Below are 23107 nucleotides of genomic sequence, written 5' to 3' on the forward strand. Positions count from 1 at the left end.
TTGATAGAGGTGTACAAGCTTACAGGCCTAGATAAGGTAGACAAATAAAAGCTTGTTCCCATTAGCAGATGGTACAAGAACTAGGGGACACATATTTAAGGATTTAGGCAAGGGATTCAGGGGGGATGTGAGGAAGAACTTTTTTACACAGCGAGTGGTAATGATCTGGAACTCACTGCCTATGATGGTGGTGGAAGTGGGGATGATGAATGATTTCAAAAAGAAATTGGATGGGCATTTGAGGGAAATAAATCTGCATGGCTATGGTGATACAGCAGGGAATGGGACTGAATGGATTGCTCTACGGAGAGCCAACATGGACTCGATGGGCCAAATGGCCTCCTTCTGTTGCATTATAACTCTGTGACTCTATGACTTGGTACGAGGTACCTTATCAAAGGATTTCTGAAAATCCAAGTAGACAACATTAACCAGATTACTTTCATCCACAAACTGAGTAACTTCTTCAAAAAACTTAATCAAGCTTTTTTTCCAGGAAACCATGTTGAACGTCTCTGATGGTTCCTTATCTTTCCCAGTGATCATAAAAAGCGTCTCTTAAGATCCCTTCAAGCATTTTCCCTATGATAAATGTCAGGCTGATAGATAGTTCTCGGGCTGATTTGTCCCTTTTTTTGAAGATCAGAACTACATAAGTTATCTTCCAATCTAAAGGAATTATCCCTGACTTTCTTAAGCTATTGAAGATAGGGGCTCGGAACTCATAGAATACTTTTCCCATCTCTTCAAACATCCTTGGGTCGATATCGTCTTAACCTGGAGTCATATCTATTTTGCAATTTCCTATTCTATCCAAGATGGCAACTCTATTTATTCTCATATTTCTAATGTTACTTACAATAGTACATCTCACAGCTGGAATTTGAGCAGCATCCACAGGAGTAGACTGATGTAAATTGCACATTTAATGGCTCTGCTTTAACTTGGAAAGCTTTTGCTATTACTACAACAATTGTACATCAATCTTGCTGGTATAATTTGGAGAGATCTTGGCCCCTTACTTGTGTGCTCATACATACATACGAAGATACGAATTGTGGCCTCAACTCTACATTCCTGTCTACCTGCTATAGCCTTTGACTCCCTTGTCAATCAAGAATCTATCTAACTCAGCCTGCTCTCTGGGGAATAGAATTCCACAGACTAACAACCCTCTGAGAAAAAAAACTCATTTCCATCTTAAATAGGAGACTCCTAATTTTTAAACTATGTCTCCTAGTTCTAGTCTCTCCCATAAGGGGAAACATGCTTTCAGCATCCACCCTGTCAAGTCCCCTCAGGATCTTATATGCTGCAGTAAGATCACCTCTCATTCTTCTCAACTCCAGTGGATACAGGCCCAACCTGTCCACCTTTCCTAATAAGATAACCCCCTCAGCCCAGGAATCAGTCAAGTGAACCTTCTCTGAACTGCTTCTTATGCAATTATATATTTTCTTAAGTAAGGAAACCAAAACTGTACTCCAGATATGGTCTCATCAACTCCCTGTACAACTGTAGCCAAACTTCCCTACTTTTATATTCCATTCACTTTGCAATAAATGACAACATTCCATTTGCCTTCCTAATTACTTGTTGTACCCGCATACTAACTTTTTCTGGAGCATGCACCAGGGCACCCAGATCCCTCTGTACTGCAGAGTTCTGCAATCTTTCTCTATTTAAATAATATACTGCTTTTCTGTTCTTGCTCCCAAAGTGGACAAGTTCACATTTCTCACATTATACTCCACCTGCTAAAGCTTTGCCCACTCACTTAACATATCTATATCTTTTTGCAGATTCTTTATGTCCTCTTCACAACTTACTCTTCTACCTATCTTTGTGTCATCAGCAAATTTAGCAACCATATTTTCGGTCCCTTCATTCAAGTCATTGATATACACTGTAAATCGTTGAGGTCTCAGCACCAATCCCTGTGGCACTCCACTAGTTACAGCTTGCCAACCCAAAAATGCCCCTTTTATCCATACCGTCTGCTTCCTGTTAGCTAATCAATCCTCTATGCTAATGCTAATATGTTACCCCCTACACCTTGAGCCCTTATTTTGTGCAGTAATTTTGGGTAGCTCAGTAATGACAGTCTCTTTGCAAAGGACATGGCCACTGCCTCTGATGTTGTGTAGGTTCAGCTCATCACCACAGCTGGTGCTACTATTAGTTTGGCCTCACTCAACTCTATATCCTTCGCTAGATTCTGGGTAACCGCTGAAGCTTTCACCCACTTAATCATGTTAGCTATAACACTCTAATCATTCAGATCGTTACTATAAAAAACTCATACCATATAAGGACAGGCACTCCTACTTCTTTCAAACCCAAGCAAGAGTGCTGCCTTAGCTATACTTCAGTTGGTGGTACATCAACTAACCTGGTAAGACTGTAACTATGGGTCATCCTACCCTCTAGATATAAATTGGTATTGCCATATAGTGTTACCTGTATCACTTAATCGTTTGGTGGCAGTTTCTTCATTGAAATTGGATGTAATCATATTCCATGGATTTTGTATTCTTGCACGGCCAGCAGCATCACAACTGGTCAATTGGGTCCACACTAAGACCAGAAATAACCCGCATCATGACCCATGATATTACAATGGGAGCCTCTGAGATCTCTCGTAAACCCAGGGGGTCCTATTCTGTGATGAACCCACCTGTTCTTGGGATTGTAGACTGGGTTGGTGGGACTCCTCCAGGTGATTGGTGGTAGATATCTGACCTTCCATTATTTTGCAAAACTTAGTGAAAAAGCTGCAGGGATTATTTCTTAGGTTATTGAAATTTATAGAAATTGTAGCTATCTCTGAAAGGAGGAGAAAGGAAAATATTTTCTACATATGGATTTAAAGAAACTCAGAATTGCTATTTGCAATTTATCTTTGATAAAAATTCCCACAAGTCAAAAGAGATAATATTCCTATGTGTGGACATAACTAATGTTTCTGGACAGGGAGTGATATTGACATTGGTTTGTAAAACCACCAGTGCTTATACTTCTGAATATAATAAAACAAAAAAACAAGAGAACAGTAGCAACACAAATTACAGGAGAAAATGAATTTGGTTGACACACTTTTTTTACTAGTTCATGGGATGTTAGCATTGCTACCAAGCCTGCATTTGTTGCCCATCCCTAATTGCTCTTGAGAAGGTGGGGGTGAGCTGCCTTCTTGAATTGCTGCAGTCCATGTGATGTATGTACACCCACATTGCTGTTAAGAAGGGAATTCCAGGATTTTAACCTATCGACAGTGAAGGAACGGCGATAAAGTTCCAAGTCAGAATGGTGTGTGGCTTAGAGGGGCACTTGCAGATGAAGGTTTTTCTGTGCGTCTGATGCTCTTGCTCGTCTAGGTGGTAGAGGTCGGAGGTTTGGAAAGTGCTGTTGAAAGAGACTTGATGAGTTGCTGCGGTGCATCTTTTAGATGGTACACACTGCTGCTACTGTCCGCTGGTGGTGGAAGGAATGAACGTTTAAGATGATAGATGGGTGCCAATCAAGCAGGCTGCTTTGATCTGGATGGTGTTGAGCTTTTTGTGTGTTGTTGTCATTCTCATGCCAAGAGAATTGTTAAAACCTTAACCAAATTCACCAGTTTTAACAGAAAATGTTTACAAGAACAGACCAGAGGAATTTCCAAAAGGTGGAAAAGCTGCAGGAGTGCATCTGATCTGTACTGACCCCACCTCCCGCATGGACATCATACGGCCTCGCAAACCTCCAGCAGAAGGTACAAATTATATATAAGTTAACATTCTGCTGGTGATCTAAAAGCATATTGTTAATGCTTGAATTCTCAGTTAATTGCTCATGGATTTAGCATAGGACTCTCCTCAGTCAGATCAAATCAAATTCATTAAGCACAGCCCTCTGCCAATTCATTGCTAGACTCAGCAAATAGTCTATCTCTGCCAATGTCCATGAACCCACCTAACTGTTGACCATAGTACAGAATTTATGATGTTTGTCGAGATGTCTCTATCCTAAGCAGCTCCATTCTATCAACCACAAAAATTTTAGAGGTCTTCTTGACAGAAAAGAGGGATACTATGTTAGGTAGGACCTTTAGGTTACAATTCAGCACCAGGTGTTTTGGGAGCATTGGATTCAAATTGACAGGTTTAGACAGAGACAAAGAGAAACTTAGAACAGGTGGAGACTGAGAACAAGACACTGGAAACTAAAACCAGAGAAGAAATGTCCTCAAAAGATCCAGATAAAGAAAAATGAGTACTTATAAACTAAACAACATGATCTAATCTGAGGGGGATAAAAGCACTAGACACTAAAAAGGATAATTAAACTATAGGCTGGGGTTTCCTCTGCTGTCTTGCCTGAGATTGGGCCGATTAGTGGCAGAAAAAGAAGTAAAATTGTCGATGAGGCCTATTGTCGCCTCACCATGCCAACTTGAATTTCCATTCCTCCATCCTCACCCCCCCCCACACTATTGCTACCATTCCTACTGAAAATCCTCCTGGGAATTCCTTCCCTGCCCATCACATGCAAATGCCAGTGGTGGGTTCAGCCTGGGTTCCCAGCCTATTTTTTTTTCCATCTGCTATGTTTCCAAAGCTCCCCAGGACTTTCAAATGATACCTGACTATCGGCCTGGGTAGCAGAATTACCCCAAAATTCTATAAATGGAGGAGATGACCTTGTAGAGGCCTTCTACACCTTGATGATTTATTTGGTGAAGGCCCTGGTCTTAGTCCCTTTAAACTTTCGTTCCACGTCTCTTGGTGATGAAGTGGTAGTGCTATTGGAGAACCATCTGGTCCTGCCTGGGTGTATGCTCCTGCTTACTGACAATAATCACACCAGACTCCTGCCATGAGTATACTTTGACCCCAGAAATTGGATTAGGGTCAGGAAGACAGGCAGAAGTCCACTTGGGCCTTATAGGGTCAGGAAAAGGAAAGTCTGGCCCTGAATCTAGAAAAGCACTTGTAGCAACTTAAAGGTGCAGGCGAGCTCAAAGATGAAAATGTTCTTGGCTCCACTGATGTGTCAAAATCTACCAATGGAGAATGTACAATCTATTGTGCCTAAATCTATTTCTTCTCTTACCCTGGGCTCTGTCAACAACACTGGATGCCCATTGAATGCTGATATTCACGTGTTGCCAGTGCATTAATGATGGGCAATGTGAGGTATAACTTCACTTTGTCATTATCTACTCAGTGGAATGGTCCTCACTTCTGTTTGGGCGGGTGCATCAGTGAGGCCAGGAAGCCAGAACAGCTGTGAAAATGGGTGGATTCTATCACATGAGATTCTTGCCCAGTTTTCCACCTGTAATCATTCCAATACTGCAGGTAAACTGGTGGAAAATACTAATGATATCAGCACACACTTTACTGAAATTCCAAAAATGTTGGCAATTGGTGATATTATTATAGTATTAGAGTTTGGATTTTTTTACAATCTACGTTGGGATCAGCCAAACAAAAGGATAACATTCATCAAATGACTGCAACAAAAAAAAAATCGATAAACAAGATTTCATCTTAGATTTGTATTTTAACAGTCAAATCAAAGTAAATATGAATTATACATTGTACAGTGGAATCAACATAGTTAGACCTTACTTTTTTCCAAGGGCACCTGCTAGTGGTCCGTAGTGAATTTTCCATTGCAATTATGTCGACAAAGAACAGGTGAAGAGATGAAACTCTGACTGACCAAAACTCCAAAGGCACAAAATGTCGAATGTCGCCGCTACTATTTTCCAGGCAAATCTCCAAAATGTCCCTTGGCTCCCACCTAAACTGGTTTCCCAATCCAGTACTATTAACAGCCACAGACAAGTGTTGATGTTCACACAAAAGGGAGGTATCCCAAGACATATTAACAGCTTCACTAACTAACAAAATTCTGATGATGATGATTTTCCTTCAAATATAATGAAGGAGGAAAATCTCCACTACAGCCTCCGAGTACTATCAGGATAGTGATCGAACTATGAGAGAGGCCGTTGCCTTTTTTTAAAAAGCAAGTATTGTAATCTTTCTTGCAACGTTTCAGTGCCAGATGTTCTGGGTGTAACCATTTTCATCTATCCAAAAGAAGGGATCAGGAGTAAGGTAGAAAGACCTCCAGTTACAACTAGAACATGTCTCTTCTAATCTGTGTTATACCTATTGAACCTGAATTCCCTGTGTATGTATTGACTAATAGCTTTGTAGCATACCAGCAATATGGACTTTCACCACAATGCTTATCCTGTAGCCATTTCAGGTGCCATCTATTTGGTCAATAAAAAATAATGTTCCTTTTCTTTTTTACAGATCCATTTGGTACCTATGTCCTGTGTGGAACTTAAAGCTCCTCTCCCATCATGCAGCAGCCCATTCTGACACTGGTCCAGCTTTCTTTATTTTTACTGGTTATTCCCATTTTCGTATTGATTCAAACCAAGCATTCATTGTTATTATTTTTGATAAAACGATTTTCTTGCTGTATTAACAAAAAATTAATGTGTGGACACCAAACTTTCTAAAAACACATTTTTGAAGAATTTATTCTGTAGCAATTGTAGTGATTAATAATAAAACCAACATAACTTACTGAGACCATGAACTTTATTTTGCAGAAAGCCGAGACTTTTAGTTTAGTTTGTTAGATACCCTTCAAGTTTAGTACGCTATTTCTTATATTTAACTGATAAAAACTCATGAGTAATTTATAGGGAAAAAAACTTAAATCTTCCAGCTGCCATAAACTCAAACCTAATCCATCCTTATTCTGTCTTGCTCTAAATTCTGGTTCCTATCCTCGTAGACCTACATTGGGTCCTGACCATGAACATAATGAATTTAAAATCTTTGTCCTCATCTTCAAATCTCCCGATGGTCGTGCCTCACCCTATCTCTGCAATTTACTCCAGCTTTAGATATCCTTCCCGCACCGCCTACCCACCACCCCCCCCCCCCCCCCACACCCGCCCTATCATGTTCGATCCTTTAACTGCCTTTTGTGCATCCATTCATCCTACGATTCATCGCAGAGTCTGTAACTGCCTCAGTCCCAATCTCTGGAATTTCCTCTATAAGCTTCATATTTTAATAAAAACTTTCTCAAAACTCATCTTTTTCATCCATTTTTTCACTACAAGTCCTAACTCTCCCTCCATGATTCAGTGTCTATTTCTTCATTTCTTCCCTACTGTAAAGTGCCTTGGGATGTTTTCTGTGTTACATGTACTAGATAACCAAAAGTTGCCAGCTCTGAAATTCCTGGGTTAGGGTAGGGCATAACTCAGGGTTTGCCAGGAATTTCTGTTGGGGCAATTCGTGTTAAGATTCCACTAGAGAATGCTGCTCTCTACTTTTATACCTGTTCCTCATTGTCATACAAGAGAACCAAATAATCTTACAACAAATAATCCAGTGATTTATTACAGCTAATTACAAAAAACATAATTTGGTTCTGTCACCATGCACACCCTTATGGCCATGCAAAATTTTCAGTGCTGTACTCTAGCACTTCTACATACCTGAGGGCCTGGCTGCTACAAAATATTATGAGCCTCTTGGGAAGGAAATAGCCCTTCTTTCAAGGTCTTCAAGTCCTGTGATGAACGCAGAACAGGTTGCCTTTTTGCCATGGACTCCTTGCTACCAAGTCCTTCAAAGATTAAGGATTCTGTAGGAAGCAAATAGAGTACTCTGCAAAATGGATGCAGATTCAAAACCTCACTAGCTTCTCTGCTGCCATGAGGAGCAGGAGTCTGGTTACCAACAATCAGTGGGAGAACAGACCTTAAGGAATCAGAAAGATCCTTAAATTGCTAAGAGAGTCAACCAAAAATTCTTTTAGTCCCTTCAAGATCCTGTTCTGTATACATTGCAATCTGATTAACAACGACATCTTCAGATAGTACCCCAAGACTTACAGTTCTTTACTCAATGCCTCCACAGTAACTTGAATGACTTATCTGATCTCTTGTAAAGCAGGGGAAAGTCTGCAAATACCCTTGTGGCTGCCACTTTCTGCAGGCTGCCCTGCAATGAGGTAAACCCTTTTTGGATGTTGGCACACCTCAGGGCAGCGGATTCCACATCTAGTCCTGCCATTTATTACACATTTTGGGAGGAATCTCACAGAACCTACATTTATGTCTAATACTATTAGAACATTACAGCGCAGTACAGGCCCTTCGGCCCTCGATGTTGCGCTGACCTGTGAAACCATCTGACCTACACTATTCCATTTTCATCCATATGTCTATCCAATGACCACTTAAATGCCCTTAAAGTTGGCGAGTCTACTACTGTTGCAGGCAGGGCGTTCCACGCCCCTACTACTCTCAGAGTAAAGAAATAACCTCTAACATCTGTCCTATAACTATCACCCCTCAACTTAAAGCTATGTCCCCTCGTGTTTGCCATCACCATCCGAGGAAAAGGACTCTCACTATCCACCCTATCTAACCCACTGATTATCTCATATGTCTCTATTAAGTCACCTCTCCTCCTCCTTCTCTCCAACGAAAACAACCTCAAGTCCCTCAGCCTTTCCTCGTAAGACCTTCCCTCCATACCAGGCAACATCCTAGTAAATCTCCTCTGCACCCTTTCCAAAGCTTCCACATCCTTCCTATAATGCGGTGACCAGAACTGCACGCAATACTCCAGGTGCGGTCTCACCAGAGTTTTGTACAGCTGCAGCATGACCTCGTGGCTCCGAAACTCGATCCCCCTACTAATAAAAGCTAACACACCATATGCCTTCTTAACAGCCCTATTAACCTGGGTAGCAACTTTCAGGGATTTATGTACCTGGTCACCAAGATCTCTCTGTTCATCTACACTACCAAGAATCTTCCCATTAGCCCAGTACTCTGCATTCCTGTTACTCCTTCCAAAGTGAATCACCTCACACTTTTCAGCATTAAACTCCATTTGCCATCTCTCAGCCCAGCTCTGCAGCCTATCTATGTCCCTCTGTACCCTACAACATCCTTCGGCACTATCCACAACTCCACCGACCTTCGTGTCATCCGCAAATTTACTAACCCACCCTTTTACACCCTCTTCCAGGTCATTTATAAAAATGACAAACAGCAGTGGCCCCAAAACAGATCCTTGCGGTACACCACTAGTAACTAAACTCCAGGATGAACATTTGCCATCAACCACCACCCTCTGTCTTCTTTCAGCTAGCCAATTTCTGATCCAAAGCTCTAAATCACCTTCAACCCCATACTTCCGTATTTTCTGCAATAGCCTACCGTGGGGAACCTTATCAAACGCCTTACTGAAATCCATATACACCACATCCACTGCTTTACCCTCATCCACCTGTTTGGTCACCTTCTCGAAAAACTCAATAAGGTTTGTGAGGCACGACCTACCCTTCACAAAACCGTGCTGACTATCGCTAATGAACTTATTCTTTTCAAGATGATTATAAATCCTGTCTCTTCTAACCTTTTCCAACATTTTACCCACAACCGAAGTAAGGCTCACAGGTCTATAATTACCAGGGCTGTCTCTACTCCCCTTCTTGAACAAGGGGACGACATTTGCTATCCTCCAGTCTTCCGGCACTATTCCTGTCGACAATGACGACATAAAGATCAAGGACAAAGGCTCTGCAATCTCCTCCCTGGCTTCCCAGAGAATCCTAGGATAAATCCCATCTGGCCCAGGGGACTTATCTATTTTCACACTTTCCAAAATTGATAACACCTCCTCCTTGTGAATCTCAATCCCATCTAGCCTAGTAGTCTGAATCTCAGTATTCTCCTCGACAACATTTTCTTTCTCTACTGTAAATACTGACGAAAAATATTCATTTAACGCTTCCCCTATCTCCTCTGATTCCACACACAACTTCCCACTACTATCCTTGATTGGCCCTAATCTAACTCTAGTCATTCTTTTATTCCTGATATACCTATAGAAACCCTTAGGGTTTTCCCTGATCCTATCCGCCAATGACTTCTCGTGTCCTCTCCTTGCTCTTCTTAGCTCTCCCTTTAGATCCTTCCTGGCTAGTTTGTAACTCTCAAGCGCCCTAACTGAGCCTTCACGTCTCATCCTAACATAAGCCTTCTTCTTCCTCTTGACAAGCGCTTCAACTTCTTTAGTAAACCACGGCTCCCTCGCTCGACAACTTCCTCCCTGCCTGACAGGTACATACTTATCAAGGACACGCAGTAGCTGCTCCTTGAATAAGCTCCACATTTCGATTGTTCCCATCCCCTACAGTTTCCTTCCCCATCCTACGCATCCTAAATCTTGCCTAATCGCATCATAATTTCCTTTCCCCCAGCTATAATTTTTGCCCTGCGGTATATACCTGTCCCTGTCCATCGCTAAGGTAAACCTAACCGAATTGTGATCACTATCACCAAAGTGCTCACCTACATCTAAATCTAACACCTGGCCGGGTTCATTACCCAGTACCAAATCCAATGTGGCATCGCCCCTGGTTGACCTGTCTACATACTGTGTCAGAAAACCCTCCTGCACACACTGGACAAATACTGACCCATCTAAAGTACTCCAACTATAGTATTTCCAGTCGATATTTGGAAAGTTAAAGTCCCCCATAACAACTACCCTGTTACTCTCGCCCCTGTCGAGAATCATCTTCGCTATCCTTTCCTCTACATCTCTGGAACTTTTCGGAGGTCTATAGAAGACTCCCAACAGGGTGACCTCTCCTCTCCTGTTTCTAACCTCGGCCCATACTACCTCAGTAGACGAGTCCTCAAACGTCCTTTCTGTCGCTGTAATACTCTCCTTGATTAACAATGCCACACCCCCCCCCCCCTTTTACCATCTTCTCTGTTCTTACTGAAACATCTAAATCCCGGAACCTGCAACATCCATTCCTGCCCCTGCTCTAGTCTCCGAAATGGCCACTACATCGAGATCCCAGGTACCAACCCATGCTGCAAGCTCACCCACCTTATTCCGGATGCTCCTGGCGTTGAAGTAGACACACTTTAAACCAAGTTCTTGCTTGCCAGTGCCCTCTTGCGTACTTTTAACCTTATCCCTGACCTCACTACTCTCAACATCCTGTACACTGGCACTACAATTTAGGTTCCCATTCCCCTGTTGAATTAGCTTAAACCCCCCCGAAGAGCACTAGCAAATTTCCCCCCCAGGATATTGGTACCCCTCTGGTTCAGGTGAAGACCATCCTGTTTGTAGAGGTCCCACCTACCCCAGAAAGAGCCCCAATTATCCAGGAAACCAAAACCCTCCCTCCTACACCATCCCTGCAGCCACGTGTTCGACTCCTCTCTCTCCCTATTCCTCGCTTCGCTATCACGTGGCACGGGCAACAACCCAGAGATAACAACTCTGTTTGTTCTCGCTCTAAGCTTCCACCCTAGCTCCCTGAATTTCTGTCTTAACTCCCCATCTCTCTTCCTACCGATGTCGTTGGTGCCTATGTGGACCACGACTTGGGGCTGCTCCCCCTGCCCCTTAAGGATCCCAAAAACACGATCCGAGACATCACGAAATCTGGCACCTGGGAGGCAACACACCAACCGTGAGTCTCTCTCGTTCCCACAGAACCTCCTATCTGTTCCCCTAACTATGGAGTCCCCAATGACTAATGCTCTGCTCCTCTTCCCCCTTCCCTTCTGAGCAACAGGGACAGACTCTGTGCCAGATACCTGTACCCCATTGCTTCCCCCTGGTAAGTCGTCCCCCGTAACAGTATCCAAAACGGTATACCTGTTGTTGAGGGAAACGGCCACAGGGGATCCCTGCACTGCCTGCTGGTTCCCTCTCCTTCCCCTGACGGTAACCCATCTACCTACTTCTTTTACCTGAGGTGTGACTACCTCCCCATAACTCCTCTCAATAACCTCCTCCACCTCCCGAATGATCCGAAGTTCATCCAGCTCCAGCTCCAGTTCCCTAACGCGGTTCTCGAGGAGCTGGAGTTGGGTGCACTTCCCGCAGATGCAGTCAGCAGGGACACTCTTGGCGACCCTTACCTCCCACATTCTGCAGGAGGAACATACAACTGCCTTAACCTCCATTCCCACTATTCTAAATTCCCAACAAATCTACTGAAAAACCAAAAAAAAAAAGTCAAAACTTGTTAGGTTAGCAATCCGACGGACAGAACTTTTTAAATAAAAAGCTTACCTTATCAACACACCAGAGTCCTTTTTTTTGGTTAGAGGAGGAGGGTGGGTATTACAGCATTCCTTCTTCAAAGTATAACTACTAACATCATCATCCATTTGCTCTGATGCCAGGGGTTGACATGTCTTCTGCCTCTGCTCAACTATATCAGGTTCCACAACAGGATTCAATCTCTTCCTTGTGCTCTGTGTCTCACAATGGGTGAATTGCTCATTTACCATTCATACCGCTATCGTGGGTTTTGGGGCAGCTCAGTGTAAGGGGGATGTTTAATGAGAAGTAGATGAGTGGATGCTAATGTTGCCAAAAGTAGAGGAGACTGCAAAGTTTTGCTCCTCAGAAATCTTTTCTGCTGCATCCTGGTTTTCAGCCAGTGGGAGCAAATTAATAGTACTGTTAATTCTGTTATGTTGGAGCAATGTTCTATCATGTAGTATGGCATCAAGGAGCCCTAGCAAAACTGGAGTCAATGGGAAATAGCAGGAAACTCTCTGCTGGTTGGAGTCATACCTAGCACAATGGAAGATGGTTGTGGTTGTTGGAGGACAATCATCTCAGTCCCAGGATATCACTGCAGGAGTTCCTCAAGGTAGTCTCCTAGGCCCAACCATCTTCAGCGGCTTCATCAATGACCTGCCCTCCATCATAAGGTCAGAAATGAGGATATTAGCTGATGATTGCACAGTGTTCAGCACCATTCGTGACTTCTCAGGCACTGAAGCAGCCCATGTCCAGATGCAGCAAGACTTGGACAACATCCAGCCTTGGGCTGATACGTGGCAAGTAACATTCGTGCCACACAAGTGCCAGGCAATGACCGTCTCCAACACGAGAGAATCCAACCATCTCCCCTTGACATTCAATGGCATTACCATCGCTGAAACACCCACTATCAACATCCTACGGGCTACTATTGACCAGAAACTGAACTGGACCAGCCACATAAATACCGTGGCTACAAGAGCAGGTCAGAGGCTAGGAATTCTGTGGCAAGTAACTCACCTCCTGGCTCCCCAAAGCCTGGCCACCATCTACAAGACACAAGTCAGGAGTGTGATGGAATACTCTCGACTTGCCTGGATGGGTGCAGCTCCAACAACACTCCAGAAGCTTGACACCATCCAGGACTAAGAAGCCCATTTGATTGGCACCCCATCCACCACCTTCAACATTCACTCCCTTCACCTCCAACACACAGTGGCAGCTACAAGATGTACTGCACCAACTCACCAAGGCTCCTTCAACAGCACCTTCCAAACACGTGGCTTCTACCACTTAGAAGGACAAGGGCAGCAGATGCATGGAAACACCACCACCTGCAAGTTCCCCTCCAAGCCAGACACCATCCTGACTTGGAACTATATCGCCGTTCCTTCACTGTTGCTGGGTCAAAATCCTGGAACTCCCTTCCTAACAGCACTGTTGCTGTACCTACATCCCAAAGACTGCAGCAGTTCAAGAAGGCAACTCATCACCACCTTCTCAAGGGCAATTAGGGATGGGCAATAAATGCTGGCATAGCCAGCGACACCCATATCCCATGAATAAATAAAAAAAAACTTTATAGATTTATTTTTAGGAAAGTGGTAGCTGGTGAATATATTAATGAATACATAGAAACATTAAAAAATATATTTTCTCATGAATCCACTAAAGGCACAAAGACGCCTATATCTCCATCCCTGACTGTCAGCCCACAGGGGAAGCCAATTATTGTGTATGTATCCCTTCAACATCAGCTCTTTGTGTTCATTTAGTTTTTTTTACCCTATTTGACTTCCAAGACTCATCAGTGCTTTGTCTTTCAAAAAATAAATTTAATAATTTGTCCAATTATCCAATATAATGAGAAAACAAGAATGCTAATTTTAAGTACAATTCTTTTTAACCAATTTTCAAAAATGATACAATTTCTGAGACTCTCTCTTTAAACTTATGAAGTAAATGAGGGGATGGGTAAGAAATATCTTGTTCCTTTGGTGGACTTCCAGACATTTAAGTATCTCTGTGGAATAGTCAAAATTAATGTTGCTATGTTGGTCAATAGAAAAGAATTTCATAACAAAGATTGTTTCTGTTCCTCGTGAACTCCTTGCTCTTTTTTTTATCTCAGCAATGTGCTTGCTTGGTAACACTGCCAGATTCTAATTACAAGTCTTCTAACTACACTGTTAGAACTAAAAGTTGTTTAGAGTTCAAACCTGAGCAAGTATAGTGGGAAGGAGTGAAACAAAAGCATGTGTCTACCTCCTGCCTTCTGTCAAACATTGCCAGCATTTCCCAAAAGTCCAACCCACGGGGCATAGCAATTCAATAGCAGCATCGATTGTTGTCACCGAAGATGGATGAATTTGTTAAGAACTGGACCATTTTTGTATTGCTACAAGCAACATGCATCATAGGCCCCATTTCTACCAGGATGTTATCCTGAAATGCAAGTGTGCTTGCATCATACATGTTTGGGGGAATGGGTAAGTGAGGTGGAACTGGCAGGATTTCTGACAGATGACGTCATCTCATCTCTGAAATCAACACGGGGGATGAGGTTAAAAAGCATCCACTCTATCTCCATCAAAATCAAAGCTACAGAGTCCCAACAGAACTGGGTCCCACCACAAATTCAGATCTCACCACCCAATCTCCACTTCAGAACCATTCTCCCAGGTTCGGTCATTTTGGACCTTCCAAATGGAAGCAAGTCAGAAACACAAGAGGTGTTATACTTTGCAAAGAAATATTGATTGAGATGATGGGGCCAATTTATATCTTCACTTCCAAGTCAGAATATGCTAATATAGGAGAAAGGTGCCAATGTATGCCTCTCTACTGATAAAAGCCTCCCCATCAGCAAAGTGCAAGTCCCCCAATCACTGCCAGATAGGTGTGGCAGGGCTTGCAAAAATGGTTAGTGTATCTTGCCAGTTTCAGCCAATCACTGGGTGGACAACACTGGGTCTTGACCACCCTGACATGGCCTTTTTCCTTTTTCCTGACGTGCCTTTCAAAGTAATAGCATACTGTGGTTGGGATACTTCTGAAGAATCATTCAGCACAATCTAGCATTATTTAGGCATTTATATATTGTAATGGTGCCTTTGAGGATATACCGACACAGCTTCTTTTGAGAAGAGCCTCCATTTTCATCATGTCTTCCAAAGTGAGGTAATCTCCTCTTCTGAACATGTCAAGTCTGAAAGCCCATTGATGCTTCTCAAGGAGCACCAAAATAAATAATTAGGCCCAACTGCCATAGAAGCTCCTAAATGCCAGCAGGGAAAGAAAGAAAAATAAAATTCAGGAAATAGCCAGAAAATACTAATCTGTTAAATTCCTTTAAATTACCTCCCTTTTTATTTTATTTTGTTCTCAGGGCATGACATAAACTGGCAAGACTACATTTATTGCCCATCCCTAGTTGCCCTGACAAGGTGATTGTGGAGTTTCTTGAATCACTGAAAGTCCTCTGGTGATGGTGCTCCCACAATGATATTAAGTAAAGAATTCTATAATTCTGCCCTGCAACAATGAGGGAATAATATATTTCCAATCCAAGATGGTGTACATATTGGAAAGGAATTAGGGTTGATAATGTTTACTATACTTGTCCCCCTCAGAAATAGGGGTTACAAGCAAGGGAAGTGCTATAGAAGTTTTGTTGGCAAGACGCTGCAGTGTATCCTGTAGATTGTGTGTACTGTAGCCACAGTTCACTCTTGGTGAAGAGGTTGGAGACTGCGTCCAGTGACATGACTCTCTTTATCTCTTCTATGCCTATGTAATCTGAATTCCCTCTGTGTCCATTTGTGTATGTATTTTGTCTGATGCTCTGGACCTGAACCCATTATTTCTTTCTCTTTTTTTTTCTTTTGGCTCTTCTTGGGTTCTTCTCTCCTATCTTTTCCCTTCCTTTCAGTCAACCACCTTTCATTACTTGCCTCACACATACTTTACCTCCCATCCCAAACCCTGATCCTATTTGTCTTCCTACTCTACTGCCACCATTCCAGATCTAAATTTCTATTAAAAGCCCACGGCTATCTTATGTGTTTCTTTTGCATTCTCCAAAGGGTCCCAACACTATTCGCTGGAGGACACCACTGCACACTTTCCTACAGTCTGGCAAACAATTGTTCACTGTTACTCTCTGCTTTCTGCCAGTCAGCCTTTCACACATTCTGGTTTTGATTTATTAACCCCTATTTTTCCAAGTAAAAATACCAATTAGCTTTGTCCCAGATTGTTGTTGTTGTTCAGACCTTCACAACTGTTTAGGGTATGCCACTTAAAGCAACACTGTAGCATTTAAAGCAATAACCCCCTTTTTTCCAAAATAAAAATGTGCCATGAAATGATCAGAATTATTTACCATACAGTAACTGAACAAGGTATTGCATGGTAACAATAAACAGTAATAGAGTTACAAGTAAAATTACAAGTCTCTGTAAAGTGTTGGGGGTCTGATTATACATCCTGACCTAGTCACTGTGGGTTTGGTTTATGCATGTTGTACAGTCTCATGGTCTTGACTGTCGGTGAGAGTATTGGGTTTGGGTGGTGTCTTTCATTTTTCTTTTCCCTGTCAATCAATTTTTCTCTGCTCAACGTGGCTGGTTACGAAGAAGGGTCGCTGACCCGAAACGTTAACTCTGCTTCTCTTTCCACAGATGCTGCCAGACCTGCTGAGTGATTCCAGCATTTCTTGTTTTTGTGGCTGGTTACTGTTGGTTTGGTTCCGTTTTTCAAATTTCATCACCCGTTGATTAATTTCTTTCAGTTCAGTCTGTGTTTCAGTTCCTGTAAGGCACACTGCCAGCAGTTCGTTCTGTGGCTCACTTACAACATGCATCCGTGATGGGTCTTCCCACATGCCACTAGCTCTAAGTGTTGCCAATGATCTTCTAAATCTTGTTGGCAAAGTTCTTTCAGATCCATTGGAACTTCAGCTTCGCCTAACCTTGGCTGCACTGGCTCCTTCTCCACTGCAGGGCAGAAATGTTGACGTATCATGGGTAGCCTTTAAGCTGTATCTCTAGAGCAGCAATTCTTTGTAGTTCAACCACAGCTGGTATGCTACCAACTTCTCAAGGTTGCAGCGCAATCACGTCCTCTTTGTGCTTACAGTGCATCTCAGCTACTTTTTGATTAGTTTCATGTAACTGAATGAGTCGTCCTTTATTCTGGGCTGTGATATATTTCATCTTCTCACGTGGCTATTGCACTCCTTCTCGATCGTCAGATTGGTCTCCAGCTGGACCTTGCGCTGCCTTGTTGGCTGCTTGGATTGTCTGGAGTTTGAGTGTGTAGCCCAGCTCCTGCGGTGCCAGCTCATGCTGATCACAGACTGCCTGCGGTTGTCTTTGTGGTCTGCATGCCAGAAGGCTTGCGACTGATGGACCTGTAGTGTCCACGATGTAAAAGGTTTGGGGTGACCAAAGTAAATTGCTGTATCTGCACTTGAGTATAATGAATCCCAAGGACGGAATCGCTGCACCATTGTATGCCGTGAGCTTGGCAGTGGTTGGTCGAGCCATGGTTTGCCATTGCAGCAGATACACATTCTTCAGGATGCAGAGTGGTATAACGTTGATGCTCACACCTGGTCCAGAGTGTGTGTTTACCAGGCTTTTGCGGGCAAATAATCTGGACGGTGGCAAAGGCTTCTGAGTATTTAACATGTCAATGCACTCTGAGGTTAACCATGTGAAACACCTGCTCACTTTGTGCATCAGTATCTTGGTCGTGCCCACCTTCTAACCTTTCAGTGTGGCTGGTCATCTCGTGTACTTTCTGCTTTTGGTATTTGGACTGTCCCCTCCGTCTGTTGGGATGTCGTCCTTGTCGCGAATCTGACTGTGGCTTGGCTTGCAGTGCCTTGGGGTTCTTGCACTGGCGCTTCCAGTACCCTCTGTTGCCACATGCATTACAGATGTCGTTGAATGCCAGACAATTTCTTGGTGGATGTATGAGGCCACATCCCATACATGGCTCGCCACATTTGGTTGGGCTGGCCAGTGTGCCAATAGTAGATGGGGTGATCAGGGCTTGAAGGCTCTGCCTGCCCAAAAGGATGGCTTTGAATACGTCCGCTTTTTAGCATGGCATCTAAATTGTAACCTTTGGGTTTGTCAAGGAGGTCTCTTTGGAATCCTTCAATGGGGTGAATGCTATCACAAGCTCCATGATCCTGTTGGCTAGATCAGCTTCAGAAAAGTCAGTCTATTGTCTTTTGTGGCTGCTGCCAGAATGACAAACTCAAGCCGATGCATCCTGAAATTGAAACTGACTCTCAACTGGTCTTCCAATGTGGATTGTATTTTTCTCGGGTCCTTTAAGTCCTCTGAAAGACCAGATGAATTTAACCTGTTCAAGTTCCAATGGCAATTTTGACTTTGACTGCTTGCCTCTTTTGCTCAGAGATGGTCAAGTTGAGAAAACACAGTTCCATTCGCTGTTTAAATTCAGTTAGAACAGAGGAAGCTGAGGGGTGACTTAATTGAGGTGTACAAAATTATGAGGGGCCTAGACAGAATAGACAGGAAAGACCTGTTCCCCCTAGCGGAGAGGTCAATTACCAGGGGGCACAGATTTAAAGTGATTGGTAGAAGGATTAGAGGGAACATGAGGAAAAACCTTTTCACTCAAAGAGTGGTGAGTGTCTGGAATTCACTGCCTGGATCGGTGGTGGAGGCAGCAACCCTCAACTCATTTAAAAGGTAGCTGGGCATGCACCTGAAGTGCTGTAACCTGCAAGGCTACTGACCAGGTGCTGGAAGGTGGGATTAGATTGGGCAGCTAGTTTGATCAGCCAGCGCAGACATGATGGGCTGAATGGCCTTCTTCTGTGCCGTAATTTTTCTATGGTTCTAAGGTCCGCTGCCTTTCAGTCCAGGATGGAACTGTAGTTGCCATTTTCTATTGAGCACTATCAGTGGTTGGAATAAAAAATTTAAGTTTGGACAGTCTTCAAGATGTTAGGTTCTGTGGTGACTGTCTGGCCCTATAACTCGTAGTGCAGGCTTTCTTTGCAGCTGTAAAGAAATTGCCTTATTGCTTTTCCTGCAGCTGTGTGCTGATTGTCTTTTTTATATATTGTAGGCTATCCAGCAGCCATGTAAACACACAGAAAAAGCTCTGCTGTTTTTTAAAAAGGTATCTCTGCTTGGAATATCACTACTCGCCACAGCCTACTGGAGCAGTAGAGAGCAAGCAGGTCAAGTGTGGCGCTGGGCCCGCACGTTCTCACTGGGCCCTGCCTAAGAAGGGTGATTTCCGAATTTGAAAAAGAAACGAAGCTCTCTCCTGGGCCCACCGTTGGATTTGGCTCCACCCACGATGGGTTTCGGCATGAAAAGGAACGCTCAACTGGCTCCTGGACCACACACTACACCTAAGGCCTGCGCACAAAGAGGGGTTTAAAGCGTGAAAAAGACAAAGATGGTTCTGTAATGGCGATGGGAAGTCAGGGTTGGTGATAGGTTTTTTCTTCTTTTAAGCTCTCCTAATTGATTAGGAAGGTCAGTAGTAGATTTGATTTTTTTAATGCCTCTCCTGATTGACCAGGAGGGTAAGAAGGAAGCTTTAAAAGTTTCTATTGCCCCTTTTCTTTTGTGTGTTGCCTGAGACTTTAAAACAGCTGTCCTCCTCACTGCTTGGGGGTCTATCTGCGTGCATGATTCTGCCTGGCTGTATTGCGACAGATCAGTCGCACCTCCCCCCGAACTCCAAATCTAGTAGCCCGCCAGCAAAAATGGTTCTCCCACGTGGTGCACACCTGACACAAATTTTCAAATCCTCTCTGGCCACAGGAAAGGTGCCAGAGGATTGGAGGACAGCAAACATGGTACCATTATTCAAGAAGGGTAGCAGGGATAAACCAGGTAATTACAAGCCGGTGAGTCCAACATCAGTGGTTGGGAAACTATTGGAAAATAATTCCGAGGGACAGGATTAATCACCACTTGGAGAAGCAGGGATTAATCAAGGATAGTCAGCATGGCTTTGTTGGGGGGAGATCATGTCTAACAAACTTGATTGAATTTTTCGAGGCGGTGACTAGATGTGTAGATGAGGGTAAAGCAGTTGATGTAGTCTACATGGACTTCAGTGAGGCTTTTGATAAGGTCCCATATGGGAGATTGGTTAAGAAGGGAAGAGCCCATGGGATCCAGGGCAATTTGGCAAATTGGATCCAAAATTGGCTTAGTGGCAGGAGGCAGAGGTGATGGTCGAGGGTTGTTTTTGCAAGTGGAAACCTGTGACCAGTGGTGTACCACAGGGATTGGTGCTGGGACCCTTGCTGTTTGTGGTGTACATTAATGATTTAGAAGTGAATAAAGGAGGTATGATCAGTAAGTTTGCAGATGACACAAAAATTGGTGGTGTCGTAAATATGAGGAGGAAAGCCTTAGATTACAGGACGATATAGATGGCTGGTAAGATGGGCGGAGCAGTGGGAAGTGGAATTTAATCCTCAGAAGTGTGAGGTGATGCAGTTTAGGAAGACTAACAAGACAAGGGAATATACAATGGATGGTAGGACCCTAGGAAGTACAGAGGGTCAGATGGACCTTAGTGTAACTTGTCCATAGATCACTGAAGGCAGCTGCATAGGTAGATAAGGTGTTAGGAAGGCATATCGGATACTTGCCTTTATTAGCCGAGGCATAGAATATAAGAGCAAGGAGGTTATGATGGAGCTGTATAAAATGCTAGTTAGGCCACAGCTGGAGTACTGTGTACAGTTCTGGTTGCCACATGATAGGATGTGATTGCACCGGAGATGGTGCAGAGGATATTCACCAGGATGCTGCCTGGGCTGGAGCATTTTAGCTATGAAGAGAGACTGGATAGGCTAGGGTTGTTTTCCTTAGAGCAGAGAAGGCTGAGGGGGGACCTGATTGAGGTATACAAAAGTTATGAGGGGCATTGATAGGGTAGATAGGAAGAAACATTTTCCCTGAGCAGAGGTGTAAATAACCAATGGGCATAGATTTAACGTAAGGGGCAGGAGGCTTAGAGGTGATTTGAGGAAAACAAAATTCACCCAGAGGGTGGTTGGAATCTGGAACACACTGCCTGAAGAGGTGGTAGAGGCAGGAACCCTCACAACATTTAATAAGTATTTAGATGAGCACTTGAAACACCATAGCATACAAGGCTATAGGCCAAGTGCTGGAAAATGGGATTAGAATAGATAGGTGCTTGATGGCCAGCACAGACACGATGGGCTGAAGGGCCTGTTTCTGTGCTGTATAACTCTATGACTCTGAATGGACTTTTACCAGATTGCTTCTGCCACAAATCATAATCACAGCTTAATTCGGATTCATATTCCCTTAAAGTAGTGCTGTAGATCTCGATCCCAAAGATGTGGACCTGCTGTGTCCTGGACACCAGCAAAGTCACAGAGTCACTTAGACCCTGCCGCAAGGATCACAGATGAACCTGGTGAGCTGTAAACCTTCAGTTTAGAGCTTCTATGGCAGGTGAGTGGGCTCAGCTTTCCAGGAACTTGAAGTGTCTTCAATATCCCACTGCTGCCACCATATTATATGTGATTCACAATCAGTGAATCTATAAGATAGATTCTTTTATTGAAAATACTCTTTCACAACAGTATTTGTAAAGCTCTTACACAGTGCTTACATCGCTGGCTGTTTGCAGTGAGTGACCGCCAGTCACATGGGTCCATGTATCATATCCTGTCTGGGTGCTGGACAACTGTTTAGGATATGCCCCTTAAAGCAACACTGTAGCATTTAAAGCAATGTCACAACAGTATTATCTCTAAATGTTTTCCCATATTAGACTGACTGGCATCCTTCTCCCCTTTTTTGAACAGGGGTGTAATGTTTGAAATACTCCATTCCTCTGGCACCACTCCCAGATCTAAGGAAGATTGGAATATTATAGACAGGGCCTCTGCAATTTCAACCCTTACTTCTTTCAGCAACCTAGGAAGCATTCCATCTGGATCCAGTGACTTTTCTATTTTGAGTGCTGCCAACCTTTTAAGTATCTCCTCTTTGTTTTATCCTATCTAATTTCTTTACAACCTCCTCCTTTACTAATACACTGGAAGTATCCTCTTTAGTGAGCATGGATGCAAAGTACTCATTTAGTACCTTATCCATGCCCTCTGCCTCACAATTTATATATTTGCTGTTTGTATTCGGCTTGATTCTCCACTGAATTACGGATCTGATCTGTATCATAGCTTCCTTTTCTGTTCCATTTTAATCCCTATATCTTTCATCAATCCAGGGAGCTATAGCTATGGATGCCCTTTCTTTCACCATGAAGGAATGTGCCAAAACTGTAGCTGAATCTCCTCTTTGAAGACCTCCAATTGCTCATTTACTGTTTTACCTGCCAACCTTTGATACCAACCCACCTGGACCATGTCCTCAGCATCGTCATCTCTCATGGCCTCTCCAATCCTGAGGTTTCGATTGTTGACAAGGCTATCTTCAAGCACAACTTTGCATCCCTCACTTCTGTCCTCAAAAGAATCCATCCTCAACCAATCAGTGCTCTCCAACTGCCTAATGCTGCTTTTTTGGTACCAGAAAGAGCAGAATAAAACTGTTGGTGCAGATCAGCAACACTACAAATGAGGTCATCTGCAAAGAGTGGTTTTGCACATCTCACTTCACATTTGTGATTGTGTGAGGGCTAACAGGAGTAAAGTTTATTTTATATCTTTCATTTTAAAAATGTTTAACATTATGCAAGTACAGCAATATTTTTTGAGAGCAATTGAAAAGGTTTAATTATTATGTCCATCTTCTAAATCAGAAGAAACTGATCCCATTCAGAACATAGTAAGCAGCACTTATGCAGGAATTGGAAATTTATTTATTGCCATCAATGTGCCATTAATTCCATGACTCTTAATCTTATTTGGATGCAAAACTTTATCAAATAATTTCTGAAAAACCAAGTACATTGTATTCAAT

The 23107-nt window shown here is 43.1% G+C and overlaps 1 protein-coding gene across 12 annotated transcripts in view; it reads left to right on the forward strand.

Moving 5' to 3' along the window:
• The window catches only part of spag17 (sperm associated antigen 17), a 428416-nt gene extending 421909 nt beyond the window's left edge, over window positions 1–6507 (forward strand). For all 12 annotated transcript variants that reach the window (XM_068040791.1, XM_068040788.1, XM_068040787.1 and 9 more), the window contains 2 exons: window positions 3617–3754; window positions 6315–6507. In XM_068040791.1, coding sequence (XP_067896892.1) covers window positions 3617–3754; window positions 6315–6349 — 173 coding nt within the window. In that variant the 3' untranslated portion in view covers window positions 6350–6507. The remainder of the gene's footprint in view (window positions 1–3616; window positions 3755–6314) is intronic.
• The last annotated feature ends 16600 nt before the right edge of the window (window positions 6508–23107 follow it).

Source organism: Heterodontus francisci, chromosome 10 (assembly GCF_036365525.1).
Source record: "Heterodontus francisci isolate sHetFra1 chromosome 10, sHetFra1.hap1, whole genome shotgun sequence".
Classification (NCBI taxonomy): Eukaryota; Metazoa; Chordata; class Chondrichthyes; order Heterodontiformes; family Heterodontidae; genus Heterodontus; species Heterodontus francisci.